The 15,169-nt window shown below is 41.0% G+C and overlaps 1 protein-coding gene across 2 annotated transcripts in view; it reads right to left on the bottom strand.

Annotated features, from left to right (window-relative positions):
• The window catches only part of CBLB (Cbl proto-oncogene B), a 125,815-nt gene extending 114,348 nt beyond the window's left edge, over window positions 1-11,467 (bottom strand). The window contains exons 1-3 of one of the 2 annotated variants that reach the window (XM_064410619.1): window positions 11,307-11,467; window positions 10,365-10,523; window positions 506-756 (exon numbers count right to left, since the gene is read on the bottom strand). In XM_064410619.1, the coding sequence (XP_064266689.1) occupies window positions 506-756; window positions 10,365-10,511 (398 nt within the window). In that variant the 5' untranslated portion in view covers window positions 10,512-10,523; window positions 11,307-11,467. The remainder of the gene's footprint in view (window positions 1-505; window positions 757-10,364; window positions 10,524-11,306) is intronic. The other variant, XM_064410620.1, reaches the window with a different exon arrangement.
• Window positions 11,468-15,169: the final 3,702 nt, after the last annotated feature.

The following is a 15,169-nucleotide window of genomic DNA, read 5'->3' as shown; positions in this document are numbered from 1 at the left end:
TCCATTAGATTTCTAAAAGGTTTTACAGCATGAAACTAACATTATCAGTACCTTATCATAAAATCACATAATATCTGAAAAGTGTGAATATTATTTTGCTTCATTCCATCACTTGTGAAAACCCTAAGCCAATATCCATCATGGCTCCCAAAGTTTAAGGATCTAGGGTAGGGAGGGAGGTCAAGCTCAATCCAAGTGAACAGTCACTCTCTCTACCAGAGGAAAAACTACATATTGTAAGCCCTGTGAATAAGTAATTACAATGAAATGAATGTTTTATGAAGGAAATGCACTTGGTTTTAAAGGTCACAAAGCGACAGATAAGAGCACACAGCGAAACAAATCCAGCAAATTACTGATTGAACTGCAGGGTCAATGAATCCAAGCAATAAATATATCTGCTCTTTGAATAATTAAAAATGTCAAAACACAATGGCTGCAGACAACAGTGTTAAGAATGCAGACAGACCAGATGATCTACTTCATATTTAAGTATTTAACTTACCTGTCCTGTGACTGCTCTTCATACATTCTTTCCTTTCCTTCTTTAAAGAGTCTTATGGCCCGTTTAGATTTTTTCATAAGGCTGTCAATGTAGATTTTAAAATACTCATTCTCACTGAGTTGTGCAAGTTTCTGGTTGTCATCATATTTGCTCAGTATAAGTCGCAAATGTTGATAAGTATCAGGTAGAATGTCAAGTATATAAGGTGGGCTGTTTTTGAGTTGAAGCTTTGGGTTTTGGCACAATCTTACCTATAAGCAAAAACAAGAGAATGTAAAAGACAAGAAAACCATTGAGACAAAAGCTGATCTGATATTTTCCAATTTATCGGGTATTACATACTTCTCTAGCCTCCAGTCCCAAAGAATTAAATCCTACTTCATTTATATTCTGTGAAATTCCAACAATGTCAAAAGAGGCAAAATTTTACTTAATCTTGTCACATCTATAAAAAGTAAACAAGCTTACCTAAATATTTTGTGGGTTTGCCCTGAAAGTATGTCTTTTCCTCTCTAATATATGCTAAGGAGCATATCAAAACACAGCATGCAAAAATGCCAAGAGCAGTACTTTCACACAGATCTGTTTTCTACAGGTTAACTTAGCTACCGGTGTTTAAGTATCTACTAAGAACTGACATAAATTACTTTGTCATTAGCTGGCTCTCTTTATCCAACAATATAACCTCTGAGACCCTAGGGAAACATAATTTTGAAAGCTCTGCACATAAGAAAATGGTCTGAACTCTGATAGTGCTTAAAAAGTCAGTACCTACAACAGACAGACTTTAGGTCACTCAAAAACAGATACTGTAAACCAGGAAACAAAAATATTATCAAGTCATTGTTTTCCAGCTCCTGGCTGGAACAGAAGCTCAGTGCTTTGCTTTGGCTGGATAAGGAGGTGCCCACCAAAGCTTCTTTCCCATTCCCCTACCCATAATGAAAGACTCATATGTCAAGACAAGGACAGGGAGAGATCACTCACCAAACACTGTCACAGGTACTTAATATTAAGGTACTTAGCCTCGACTCAGGGAACTTAATTCATTTAATTACCAATCAAATCAGAGTAGGGTAACAAGAAAATAAAACCAAACCTTAAAAACACATTCCACCCACCACTCCCTCCTTCCTGGGCCTAATTTTATTTTCCACTGTGCCTCCTCCCCCACAGTAGTACAGTGAATGGGGGCTGTGGTCAGTTCATGACTCCTGAGTGGAGTCTCCGCCACTCCTCCCTCCTCAGTGAGAGAACTCCTCACACTCTTCCCTTGCTCCAGACAGGGGTCCAGCCCACAGGAGACAGTCATCTTTGAATTTCCCCAGCATGAGTCCTTCTCTCAGACCACAGTTCTTCACAAACTCCTCTAGAACATAGCCCCTCCACAGGATGTAGTCCTTCAGGAATAGACTGCTCCAGCTTGGGTTCTCTGCAGGTCCAAGTCCTGCCAAGAAACCCACTCCAGTGTGGGCTCTTCTCTTCACGGGACCCAGGTCCTGCCAGGAGCCTCTTCTAGCAAAAATTGCTTAGGGCATCCCAATCCACATCAGCCTGCTCTGGCATGGGATCCTCCATGGCTTACAGTGAATGCCAGCTCCACTGTGGACCTGCATGGCTGTCACCATGGGCTGCAGGAGAATCGCTGCTCCAGCAGCAGGAACATCTCCCCCTCCCTCACTGAGCTGCAGGACTGCAGAGGTGTTTCTCTCACATTTTCTTACTCCCCTCCTCCCTGGCTGCAATTTGCTTCTGCACAGCTTTTCTCCCCCTTCTTTAAGACATTACCCCAGAGGCACCACTGTTGCTGATGGAATTGGCATTGGCCAGCAGCAGATCCATCTTGGAGCTGGCTGCTCTACTGGACAGGGGGGAATCTTCTGGCAGTGCCTCAGCAAAACTACCTCGTAGTCCCTTCACTATTAAAACTTTGCCACTTAAACCACATAGAAGAAAACATCTCAATGGACTTGGAATCACTGTGATCCCAAATGGCACAAATATTAATTGAATATATATTAATCAAAGAATAAGTTTAGGCTAATAGAATACCTTTATTTGAATCTAGTTTCCACTGGAAATGTTACTGGACAAGAAAGGTACTCTTTGTTTCCTACATCCTTAACAAGATTAGAATTGTCTCTGAGCTAGCTACATTTTCTGATAGTTTGTTCTGTAATGCTCTGTTCTAGAAGAAAAAGAGACTAAAACTAATAGATAGTTTTTGACTGCTTATGCACTGGACTACTCAAGCTCAGCTAAAGCATTGCATAGGGACACATTCTAGATGTGTGTGCAGCTGTACATATGCAAATACTTATGAAGAAATTAAGACCATGTGGTATAGAAGTTTTATAGACATCATTTGGAGATTGTCAAAGTCACTAATATATAACGTGGCATTCTTTTGAGGTAACTAATGAGGTTATAAAAACATCTTAATACTGCTGAAAGTAGATTCCTATTCCTACTAATCTATCAACTTGAAAAAAAAATGCATCCTTGAGCTTTTCTGGGTGAGGGGAACAAACATGAATCCTGTAATGCTTACCTCTCTAAACTCAGAGCCCTATCACTATTGCTGACCTCTCCTGTAATTTCTACATCTATACCATTAAGAAATTCACTGCCTTAAGATTGCTGCCTCTAACAGACCTTCATGCACCCCAAACAGCAAAGAAAACAGGTAATAGTTCGTATCTGAAACGTACAGTGCAAGAACACAACCAGGCAATTAGACTGAGGTAACAGGGGGTCATAGCTAGAAAAGTGGAGATAGAGTGGACAAAAGTCAAGCACTTAGAAGTTTTAAAGAAGTTTAGCACCATTTGAAACAGTATTTAAAACATTTGCAATAGCTCTCCTCATTTCACTGACTGTTATCTTAGTAATTTCTATTATTCTTTCAATTTTTAGATCAGGTAATACATCAGGAAGCCTTCTGATGTGTTGTAGAACAGCCCTTATCCCAGAGAAATTTACATCTCAGTAGGGTAGAAAAAAAAAAGGAAGCAGGCAAACATAAATACATGAGCTGTTCAACATGCTGAAGAATGGCTCAGAGACTGAACACCAGCAGTATGGTATTTCTAGACATAAACTGCAAAGTTCCACAGCAAGCTTTCAAATAATTTAATAGCTTATAAAGGAACTCAAAGTTGAGAATGTGCTGGAAAGAAACAAAAAAAAGTAAAGCATATTTGATCATCTCTTGACCAGCAATGAAGTCTGAAACCACAATCCACAACTGCAAGAGCTTTGAAACTGAAAATAACTTGTTTATATTTTATGTGATATAGATAAGGTCAACAGGATTAAAAAAAGGGACAACAGGGCCCCGGCTGTGGGTTAGGAGATGTCTAAAGCAGGATTTTCAAAGAATAAAGGTTGGCTATGATAGCATTCTTACAAGATCAGAAAAGCACTGAAGTTAGGCTGACAGACAGAATTCTCTAAGGAGATGTCAGAAACATGGGCAAAGAATCTTACATGTGTAGCTAGACCTGAAAATCATCCATGCAGAGACATACATTAACTTCTTTTAGTAGAAGAGTAAGAAGAACTGGAATCCCAAATACAGAAGTGAAAATCTTTATGAAAGCCAGATTTTTTTTTCCTCTGAACTTTGAGTTCACTGTGATTTCTGGTTTAGTGAAAACTTGAAACTAGACCGACATTCTTCACAAGACCAACTACAGGTGACACAAATCTGTCACTGATCAAGCCTTACAAATCTCTGAAGTAACAAGCACTAGGGGAAAAAAAAAAAACATCTGAAAGATCAAAATGTTTATTCAGAAAAAAAAAGTCAGCAGTGAGAGCAGACCACAAGAAGAGAAGGCTGCAATCATTCTGAATTACTTACTTACCCTAACTTAAATCTCATGAACAAAGAATTAATTATCTTTCTGAAGCTTATCTTTTTGATCAGATGTGCCAACAAGCAGAATATAAGTGATTTCATATATATTACAAATACCATTAAAATATGAAAACAAGAAAAGGCAATTTGCTTATGCTGGCTGCTGTATTTTGAACAGTCTTTCCATTCAGCTATTCAAAAAGAATATCAGATTATAAGGAAGAAGTATTTTCTCTTCCAGAAGTTCTTGAAAGTTTTCTTTAATCTGACGTCATTACATACAAGATAGTTTAAAAGGCTACACTTTCTGCTGAATTTGGAGAGATAAATACAGCACATTACCAGAACCTTCCATTTTAGAACAAGCTTTTAAGAAAGCCACACAAAATTCTTCAACACCTTTAGTAGCTTTATGCATTATAATTGAAAAAATACTAATATTAATGTTCAAATCAGAGATCCACTGAAGTAGTATAAGGTTTCCTTCACTTTACAGAGTACACAAGGCTTCAAAGGAAGTAGGTCTGTAAGGAGATGGTTGGTAAACCATATGGTTTCCAGTCAGGATGTCCTGACACATACCACAGCAGTTCACAATTAAAAGTAAGCAGTAAGAAAAGACACCTGCTGACGCAAAAGACTTGCCAAGACCTTTCTTCAAAAGAAAACAGAACTCAAAACAAACAAACAAAAAAAAATCCCAACACCCCTAAAATAAAGAAATCTATACGGCACTTTACAAGACAACTCTCACCAACACATTAGGAGCGGACGTGAATCATATCACTGTGTGATTTTTGTATTGTTATGACTGGAAGTAAGCATGTATATATTTAGCAAGCACTCAGTGGTAAAAAAATGAAAGGCAGTGAGCAAGTTAGTAAAAAATATCTCTTTTATGAAGGCAAACTGAGACAAAATTAAGCTCCTTTCACTAGCTCACACACAGGGAAAATCCAAGTACTTAATCCAGAATCACAGAAACAAAAAGACTGCAACTCTGTGAAAAGTCAGGCATTACCTTAATCTATCAGAAACTGATTTTGAAACAGTTAACTCTGGAACTTCCAGACAATTAACTCTAGTTTCTTTGCAGAAAAACATTAACACCCCTCTCCCCCTCTTGCCCACCCCTAACCAAAATAAACATCACTACTCATAACACTTTTGAAGATATTTTTCTTATATTAGGTATAAGGCATTTTTTCACAGCATCATCGGGGATGAGAGTAATGGAGGCCAATTGTATATAGACAATTAATTTCTTGCTAAAAACTATGTTCTATTCACTTTTTAAAGCAAAGTTGAAAGCCCCTGACTCATATAACAAAAGAACCCTTGTTCAAGCAAAGCATAGCAGCCTTAACACAATCTGTTTAAACACCTAAGGCTAGTCAAAGACAATACAAGGAAAGTAACTCGGCTAAAACGGAGTAAGTATCTAATGACTAGGACATCCGCTAAACACTCTTTTCAGCTGCAGTGAATGGGTCAGAACAATTGGAGCATCAGTGCTCACACACTTCCAAAACTACACTTCCAAACTGCCCAACTGAGCAAGCTCTTCTGCCACGCTGCACAAAACAAAGAATTAGAAAACGCCTTGACACACCACAAACAGCATAAAGGCAGCTCTGCAGTTAAGATACCATAATTCTCCAGCAATCCACAACATCCAATGCAACAACAATGAATTCTGAAAAACTTAATCAGGAAGGCCTAATAAGGAAAATGGTCCAAGTTTGAACACTATGCTTCTTCAACATAGATTTCTTCCTGCCTGAAGTTACATTAACTGCAATGCATTTCACTTTCCATGGTAAAAAAAGCTCTCGTCAGAATATAAGTAGAGGTGACCCAAACACCAATCTTTTTGCCTGAGAATACAATAAGTGCTTGTTTAACAGCTACCACAACTGAACCATATGTTTCCATAGTGGAAGAATAAACAATAAGAACGCTGATGCCACAGACACACAAGGACAGTTGACTTTGGAGGGTAATTTTACTTCCTTCCAATTAGAAAGAAAGAAGCTTCTGTTTCTCTGTTTAATTTTGTGTTCTTTTTCCATAAGCAGCATACACAGGACGTAAGATTTCCTCCCAACTTTGACCATCGAATCAATTACATGAAGTTTTGCAAAGGATAACCAATCCATTCATAGTTTCAACTATCATGCTCTGTATACTCAGATGCTGACAGATGTTAATTTAAAGAAAACCACAATACTAAGATGCAGAGGTAACACAGCTTTTACTCACTAAGTCAATAGTATAAGCTTTGGAGAAGCACTCTAGTTTGCTCTTAAATAATTACTAAATAGCAAATCAATGCCATCTGCATTTATACAGTCAGAGTTAAGCAACTGGTGGGCCGTGACAGTGCACCCAAAGAGTTTAGTCAATATTGTTAATCTTCATAGTAGAAAATGTAATTATTTTCAGGCCCAATGCATAGGAGGAATGAAAAGTGATTAAAAGTTGATGAAATACACCTGTTTTTAAAAATCCCATGCAGAATGCATCATGATTTTACCAGCTTGAATCCCAGAGGAGTGAAGTGTGAAAAAATAGTACAGACAACTCTAAATAGCCCAAGCAGTAAACAGATCTAACTACTCCAAAGTTTACATAGTAGCAATTCTCTCCCAAAGTTAGTCTCAACATACCATTATTCTCTAACAGTAATACATGGCTAGAGTCTAGGTTTTAAAAGCCATCAGGTTTACAAACTCAAAAACAAAAACTCATACAATTTATACACAGTTTAAAGGAACACCTGAGTTACGCGTTAGCAATATTCATTTTTCATTTATTTACAGCATAAAAACTTTCTAAAACATAGATGGTGTTTTAAAAACAGTAATTTGCTTCCTGCAAGTCCAGAGATATATGGTCAGCTTTCTTATACAATGCAAGCTTTGAAAACCAAGGCTAGCCATAAAATAAATATTATCTTCAGCATTACACAGAAATTGAAGTATTTTTGGTTCTTAATGATAAAGCTACTGCTTACCCATGAGAAAAGCAGTATAGAAACTTGACATTGATGCTAATATTGCTTTCCCTTTAATAATGCAGTTGATATTGTAAATTTACATAAGACATACCAATAAACCACAAAAAGTATAGATCCCAGTGTATGAAGTATAAAAAGGGAAGATCTATGGAGAGATAGCAATTTACATTCACTGATTATCTACATGGAGATTATTTTTTTATTCTCTGCAACAATGTTGCTTATGGTAACTTTTACAAACAAGGCTCTAAGCAGGAGCACTATTGAAACATTCTGTCCTGCTAAAGAATTCCTCTTCAAATTCCATTATTATTTTCACACTGATAATTAAATTTTAAAAAGAAAGCACCCAAACAAATATTCTGCCTATTCCAACCTAAAGTATCAGCCCATGGAAAACTGGCATTATCACAAAATCCGAACAATTTGAAAGCAGGACACATAACCAATTCTACATAAAGAAGTTTGCATGGTGCCTAGGTAGCCAGAATTTTTGCATACACCATAAAACTACCCTCACTGTACAGTTCTTATAGGGTGGGAATGTTTGACTAATCCCTTATTGTTGTAAACAAGTAATTAATACAGAAAACCTCGTCTGCCAGAGTACAAAATTACAGAAAGAAATGAAGGAAAGATAGAAGATGCCAATTTTTAAAAAGAAAAAAAATGCAAACCAGAAATTATTGAGCTCTGTCACTAGTTTTTAAGACTGCTCTTTTTTTCAGTGTTTGATCAAGATGAAAGCTTTGCTTTGTTTTCATTATTCATTTTCTTACCATCATTAAATTGGGGGAAAACTTTAACTACCTTACTACAGCAATAAGATGATTATCACAGCTACTATAGTTAAAGAATAAACAAGCATAATAACTGTTATTAAAACAAATAAAATAGGCCTCCAAGCCACAACCTTACTATGGGCAGCACCCTACTGACTTGGCAGAACTTCTGCCTTCACTAGGTATTAATTTGATCAGTCACCCACCACAGAAATCAGTCATAGGACACACTCCAGAAATTGGATTTCAAACAACAGTTGACCGAGCAGGTTTCTATTTCTGATTTTAATCCCTGGGCTTGATCTAGACAGAGGAAAAAATTACCTTCCTGTGCCTACTGCCACACAAGGCTATGAGATTTAAATCTGTTTGCCAGCATATTAAATTTGCTCAAACACATCCTTTCACTACAAGTACCAAATGCTAAAAACTCAACCAACAAGCTAGAGCATTCTCACACTATGACATCATCCTGTCTGGTATACTTTAATACAATTTGGAAATAAAATTTGATTAACTGAGAGCAGCTTAAAGAGGATACATTAAAGATCCAAATTGAGGACACTTATACAGTAAAATGAAAAAGGAAGCGCAGCGCCCAGCCTTTCCAGTGACTTCTACCAAACAGGCCCTCCTAGCTGTTCTGATGGGCTGTGACAAATACAGCTATCCTGTACTAGATAAGTGAAAGCAATCCAGAAGTCCAAGCAGTGGGATAAAGACTTTCTGGTAACTGTGATTTTACAAAAAAATATTAGGGTACAACCTTACTTTATAAATCTGTAAATGGCCTGACACAGGGAAATCAGAGTTCTGCATTCCCCACGTGGTTTCAACAACAAACCAGATTCCTAGTTCCCAAGATGAAAACTTCCTCCTACTGAGGAAGAGTACCTACTTTCGAGTACTTGCAGTCCTTAATACAAGAGGACTCACTGTTAACAGCATCCTGACTGCTGACAGGAAAATTTCAACAGTGTCTTTGTGATAATAACCATTTTTATTAAACCTGGGGTTTCAGTTTGTAATTGCTGCCAGCAAACAGAGTGGAATTACAGATACTTGATTCTTGGAGCACCAAAAATAGCCTACAAGGACTTAAAAAAATACTTAAACATTTGTAAAGGCATACTACATTAGTCTCCACCCTGCCAGTATAACTAATTATGAGCATTAAGAAATGTTGAATATCTTATTCACAAGAGCCACAGGAAAAGCAAAGAGTTGCATTAAATGACAGAGAATCACAGAATTAAAAAGTGGTAACTGTATCACCATACAGACCCAATGCCAACAGGTAGTAATCTTCACTGCTCAGCAGTTCCAAGAGGAAGCTTTTAAATATCACCCAGTGTGCAAAGCAGAGTGCCTGTATCTCCTGAACAACCAGCCATGTTACAATCGAACTCTTCCTACCACTGGTAAGGAAATCTCCTAGATTGTGTATCTAGATTGTGATACAAGCTGTCATTTCAAAGAATGCTAAACAAAATGTATCAGGCTAGTGAGAGGAAGCATAAGAGCTAAAAAGCTACAGTCTATCCCCCCGCTTCCTGAAAAATCAGTTTCAGTACAGTGTATTTCTAGTTTCAAAATTAATAGTAGACGTACTTGTAAGTCATTAAAATGCAGAACACGTACTTAAAAAGTTAGGCATGCCATACTAATCTGTTTACTAAACTGACAAGAGTGACATCCCCCAGTCCCCACGCACATTCCTAAAAGCACAAACACATCTATGTTGCCATCACTAACATATCTCACAGGACAATTAGCTTAACTGAAGTTTAATACTTCAGAGGTCTTGTTTGCAGACTAACAGCGTGACACAACATGAAACACACAGAATATGTGATCACAAGTCTAAGTCAAGCAGCTTTTGGTTAGGACAGCTCTTCAACTTTGAGTCATTTTAAAGGATCTGAAAATAACAATAGCCTAAGGCAAACACACACATTTGTTTTCCTTCCACAAACCAAGATTTAAAAAAACATAGCCAGAGGCCACTGGAAAATAAAAAAAAAAAAAAAAAGACATATGATGCTTAAATAACCTAAAACATAAGTCCCCTTACTTCCCGAGGCACATGCAGCACAGCACTCAGAGCCGCAGGAAGAAGCTGTTTGCCCTGTGCGTAAATAGCCCCATAGCCCCATCCTTCGCTGTGTGCATACACGGAGGCACAGAGACACCCACCACTTTGTCCATAAGTTTCCAGGTCTTCTCCACAGTCCTGCGGTCAGCAGCTGCCTGCTTGGGGGGGCCCACAGCATCCTGAATGGCATCGATGAAGCCCAGGATCCGTCCCTTGCGCGGGTTCCGGCCGTTGAGGGAATTGGCCATCTGGGAGCCAAGCTGGCCGCAAGGACAGAGAAACACAGGCTCACAAGGTGCTCCGAAAACATCTTGTCACAGAACCCGCCGCAGCCTGCGAGGCAACACTTCCTTCTTCACGGGCAGGAAAGGGCAAGACCAGGGCATGTTTAGGAACGAGCTTAACTTTTCGTGACAAACAGCGTAAACCCACCTGGCCCGGGTTTACATTGGCAGAAGCGATCCCGGATTTATTGTCAACACCGGCAGCCGGGCGGGGGGAACACACCCGCGCCGGGCTCCGCGCCGCGCCCCTGCCCGTCCCTGCGCCCGCCGGCCGCGGGCACATGCCCGGCACCGCACAACAAAAGAGGCCGCGGCGGAGCGGGGGCAGGAGGGAGCAGAGGGAGGCAGCAGGCAGGCACCCGCGGGGCAGGCGGGGGCAGCGGCACGCACACCGACCGGCACCGGGCGCCGAGGGCGACAGCGGCCGCCGGGAGAGCCGGGAGCAGGCGGCGGCGGGGAGCTCCTTCGGCTCCCGCAGGCGAAGCGTCGCTGCGGACGAGGCTCTCCTCCCTCCGGCCGCGGCGGCTTCAGCGCGGCGGGAGGCAGGCGGAGCGCATCCCGCGCCGCAGGACTCTGCCCCGTGCGGCTGCCCCGGGGGGGAAGCGTGGAGAACTGCTGCCCCGCCGCCCGCATCGCCCTCCCGCACCCCAGCCCAGCCCGCCCGGCGGGTGGGTGGCTGGGAACGTGCGCGCGTGTGTGGAGAGTCCTGCAGGCACATGCAAAAGAGACAGAGAGAGAAAGAGAGAGATGCACACGCACAGGTCTGTCTGCGGCAGCGCTCGCAGCCCCCGGCAGGCTGTGGTCCCCCCGCACTCCTAGGAAGTGAGGCTGGCTCCCCGGCGGCGGCGGCGGCCCCGCTCCTTCAGCCGCGCCCGCCCCCTCCCCGCGGCGCGCCGGCGGCCGCTCCTCTCCTCGGAACATGCCCACCCCCGTGACAACACTGAGCGTGCGCCTGCGCGCCGCGCCACCAGCGCGGCCCTCCGCGCGGGGGCGGGAATGCTGCCGCACCGCAGACCAATCGCAAGCACGGATTTTCTTGATTGACGCGGCATCTAGCAAATGGGCGTGCGTGCAGTCACGGGGCGGGGCAGCGGCCGGGAGCGGGCTCGGCATGGGGAGGGGGCGGCCGGCAGCGGCCGGCAGGGGCGGGAGTGGTGTCAGGGCGGCCGGGGGCCAGCTCTGGTCCCACCTGGTCCCGCCGGCTGAGGGACAGCCTGAGGGACAGCCTGAGGCCTCTGGGGGTGGTGGCGGCCGGGTGGGGGTTGCCTGGTGGGGACACAAGCATTGTCCCCGGCTGTGGGGTCTCCAGGGGCAGCGTGTCCCTCGGTCCCCGGCGTGCCGAGCGTTTAGAGTGTGTTAGCAGCTGCTGGCTCCCGCCGCCCCTTGGAGCGCCCTGCCTTTGCGCTTTCGGGAGTTCGCTGGGGGGTTTTGTGGCCACAGAGAACAAGAATTTTTTTTCCCCTCTGTCTGGTTTCTTTTCTTGTTTTGCTGCCTTTTTTTTGTTGTTTTATTTTGGTTTGGGTTTTTTTTGTTTTGTGTTTTTTAGTGTTGTTGTTGGGGGTTTTTTGGGTTTGTTTTTTGGGGAGTTTTTTGGTTTTTTGGGGAGTTTTTTGGTTTTTTGGTTGTTTTTTTGTTTTGTTTTTGGTTTTTTGTTTTTTGTTTGTTTGTTTTTGTTGTTTTTTGTTTTTTTGGGGTTTTTTTGTTTTGTTTTTTTTGTTGTTGTTGTTTTGGGGTTTTTTGTCTTGGTTTTTTTTGTTTTTTTGTTTGTTTGTTTTTTTGTTGTTGTTTTGTTTTGGTTTTTGTGTTTTTTGTTTTGTTTTTTGTTTTGTTTTGTTTTTTTTTGTTTTGTTTTTTTTGGGATTTTTTGTTTTGTTTTGTTTTGTTTTGTTTGTTTTGTTTTTTTGTTTTGTTTTTTTGTTTTGTTGTTTTCTTGTTTTGTTTTCTTGTTTTGTTTTCTTGTTTTGTTTTCTTGTTTTGTTTTCTTGTTTTGGTTTCTTGTTTTGGTTTCTTGTTTTGGTTTTTTGTTTGTTTTTTTTTCGTTTTGTTTTTTGTTTTGTTTTTTTTTGTTTGTTTGTTTTTTTGTTTTTGGTGTTTGGGTGGTTTGGTTTTTTTGTTTTGTTTTGGGTTTTTTTTGTTTGTTTGTTTTTTGTCTTTTTTTTTTTTTTTTGAGAGTGAGGGAGCTTTGCCCTTAAGCAAGTGCTGAGATTTCCGTATTTCCATGCTGGGAATGGGCTAGAGAGTTCCAAGAGGTGGGGAGGGAAAATGTAAGCACTTTCTGGTTTAAAAAAAGCCCTTTTGGATGCCATTATTTTGATATGAGCACTTCCCCTGGGGATATGGTAAATAAAATTCAACTAATTGAATGCCACAAAGAGCGAGGCTTACCTGCACAGGGTGCAAGACACTTGACTTCACATCCTTTTGAAGATTGTCCACGGAGTAATTATACTTTGCAAGGATTAATCTTCTAATGAGCTGTCGTAAAAGGAAACAAAAATGCAATACTTAGCATCAAAGTTTTTCTTTTCTAAAGACAATTGTATTAGAGGAGTATTTTTAAGTTTTCAAAATATCTGCAAATTGTAGTCGTTTTCTTTCCAATTATTTTCTTTTTTAATAGTTTGCTCTTTTTCTTGGTTCTTTCCCTACTTTTTCTTGCATTTGACTTTTTTATTGAAATAGAAGTCAAGAAAAACAGTAGAAAAACTCGTAGAGAATTTCAGTGTTGCTTTTATTCATATTTTAATTATATAGGTATATTTAGTGCAGGTATCTTCCTGTTGATTTAAAATGTGTCATGTTATTCTTTTGAACACATAAAACAAAAAATCCTATCAATAATGTCTTCCTCAAAGGCTGTTCCTCTATAGCTTTTAAACATGAATTGGCAGTTACTTGCCTTAAGTGGGTTGGAAGCTTCTCGTTTTATTGTAGACTCTGTAAATTACTCTCTCTCCTGTATTGGTTTAAAACTTCTCTCTGGCTGATGTCCCTATCCCTTTTTTCTTTGGAGCTCAGGTTTTGTAAGATTGACAGTGACTGCTTACTCTGTTGCTGTCTCTCATTTGGTTGTGACAAAAACACAGGAGCTGACGCTTTTTCAGAACTTGTAAAGTCTCTGGTTCCTGTTCTCGATTGCTTTGTTTTCATTGTTGTTATGTCATTCCCTTCATATCCCACACTCTGCCAAGAGCTGTGATCTGTGAGGTCTTGGTAGCCATCTGGGGCTGAGTCATGGTGTCTCGCAGTTCATCCGAGTGCAGGGCCAGCAGGAGCGAGCGGCGTGGTTCCCTGCATCCCTCTGCATCCGTGCTGCATTGTTCAGGGAGTAGCCAGCTCCGTGGTGGTTTTCAAGCAGTGTTCTCTCACTGCCTGTGCTGTACAGTAAGTACAGATGTTCTGGGAATTGCACTCCTCAGAGGGTCATGTGAGTACGTTGGAAGCAAGCCAGCTGGGAGAGCAGGTGGAAGGGATACCTATGGCTTCAGCTTCAAGGCTGTTAAAGATGGGGCCGGATTCTGCAGGCTGTGCTGTGGAAGAGGAGCAAGAAGACATAGCACTGCTGGTGTGGCTTCAAGCATACAGCGTGATAAGGCTGTTTGACAGAAGACAGCTGAGAGGAGCGAAGCAAACAGCTGCTGTGTTTGAAGTTCAGGGCATGTCTTGTTAGCAGTGAGCACATAAAGACTGAGCTGGCCCTCTGGATCTTCGAGGTCTATAAGGATTAAGGGTGGTGGCTGAAGGCACCTGGAATATTTTAATACAGGCCAGCAGCACTGTGTTAATGTCCAGGCATTCCTTCTGCCCAGCTTCAGGCTGTCTGATAGGCTAAACAAGGAAGCTAACCTGCTGTGTATAGATCCACTGAGAGACCACGGGGTGTTTCAGTGCAGAAACTGAAGTCAGGAACTTTAAATCTCCAGGAAAGAGTGTCTTTCTCTTTGGGCTACATGTAAAGTACATGTGTAAGTTTGGTGTCTAAGGTCCAAAAATCTTGTATATACAGTTAAAATGGCTCCACAGATCTCTTTTGCTTACAAGCTCTCCAAGTGAATGTTGATTTTACATGTTATTATATTGAAGAATATTACAGTTTGGATCTGTGATTTAATTACTCTATGAAAACACTGCAGAATAAAGCACAGTAAGTCTGAGGTGTCAGATTTTAAGATTTGTATATTACATGAGACAAATCCCCAGCCTAGTCAAGGTGCTAATGAATCATGTAATGATGACAACATTAGAATGTCATCCAGGATTTGGTAAAATTTTGTAGTGAAAATTGGAGTAAAGGTGGTTAGGAGTCAGGATATGATGAAGGAGTCAGGACAGTGTAAAAGAAGCCTTGAATTGAACTCTCCTGAGTCCTAGTTTGTAAAGCAGGGGTTTTAGGTCTAAGCGTTTTACTGAAAAGCAAAATCGTGACTTCTTGAAAAACCCAGCTGCTTGGTAGGGAGAAAACAGATATAAAAGATTAAGCTAACATTTACATATGTCCATTGCAGTATTTTCCTATCTGTTAGCTGTTTTGGGTTTTCTTGGGTTTTTGTGGAGGTTTTTTTACTTGGTTTTTTACTTTCTTAGTGACTCATTCTTCTGGAGTTATTAGACTGCCTGCCTTA

The sequence above is a fragment of the Passer domesticus genome, chromosome 2, assembly GCF_036417665.1.
Source record: "Passer domesticus isolate bPasDom1 chromosome 2, bPasDom1.hap1, whole genome shotgun sequence".
Classification (NCBI taxonomy): Eukaryota; Metazoa; Chordata; class Aves; order Passeriformes; family Passeridae; genus Passer; species Passer domesticus.
Note: the sequence above shows the minus strand (reverse complement) of the source record. Positions and strands in the feature narration are given on the sequence as shown.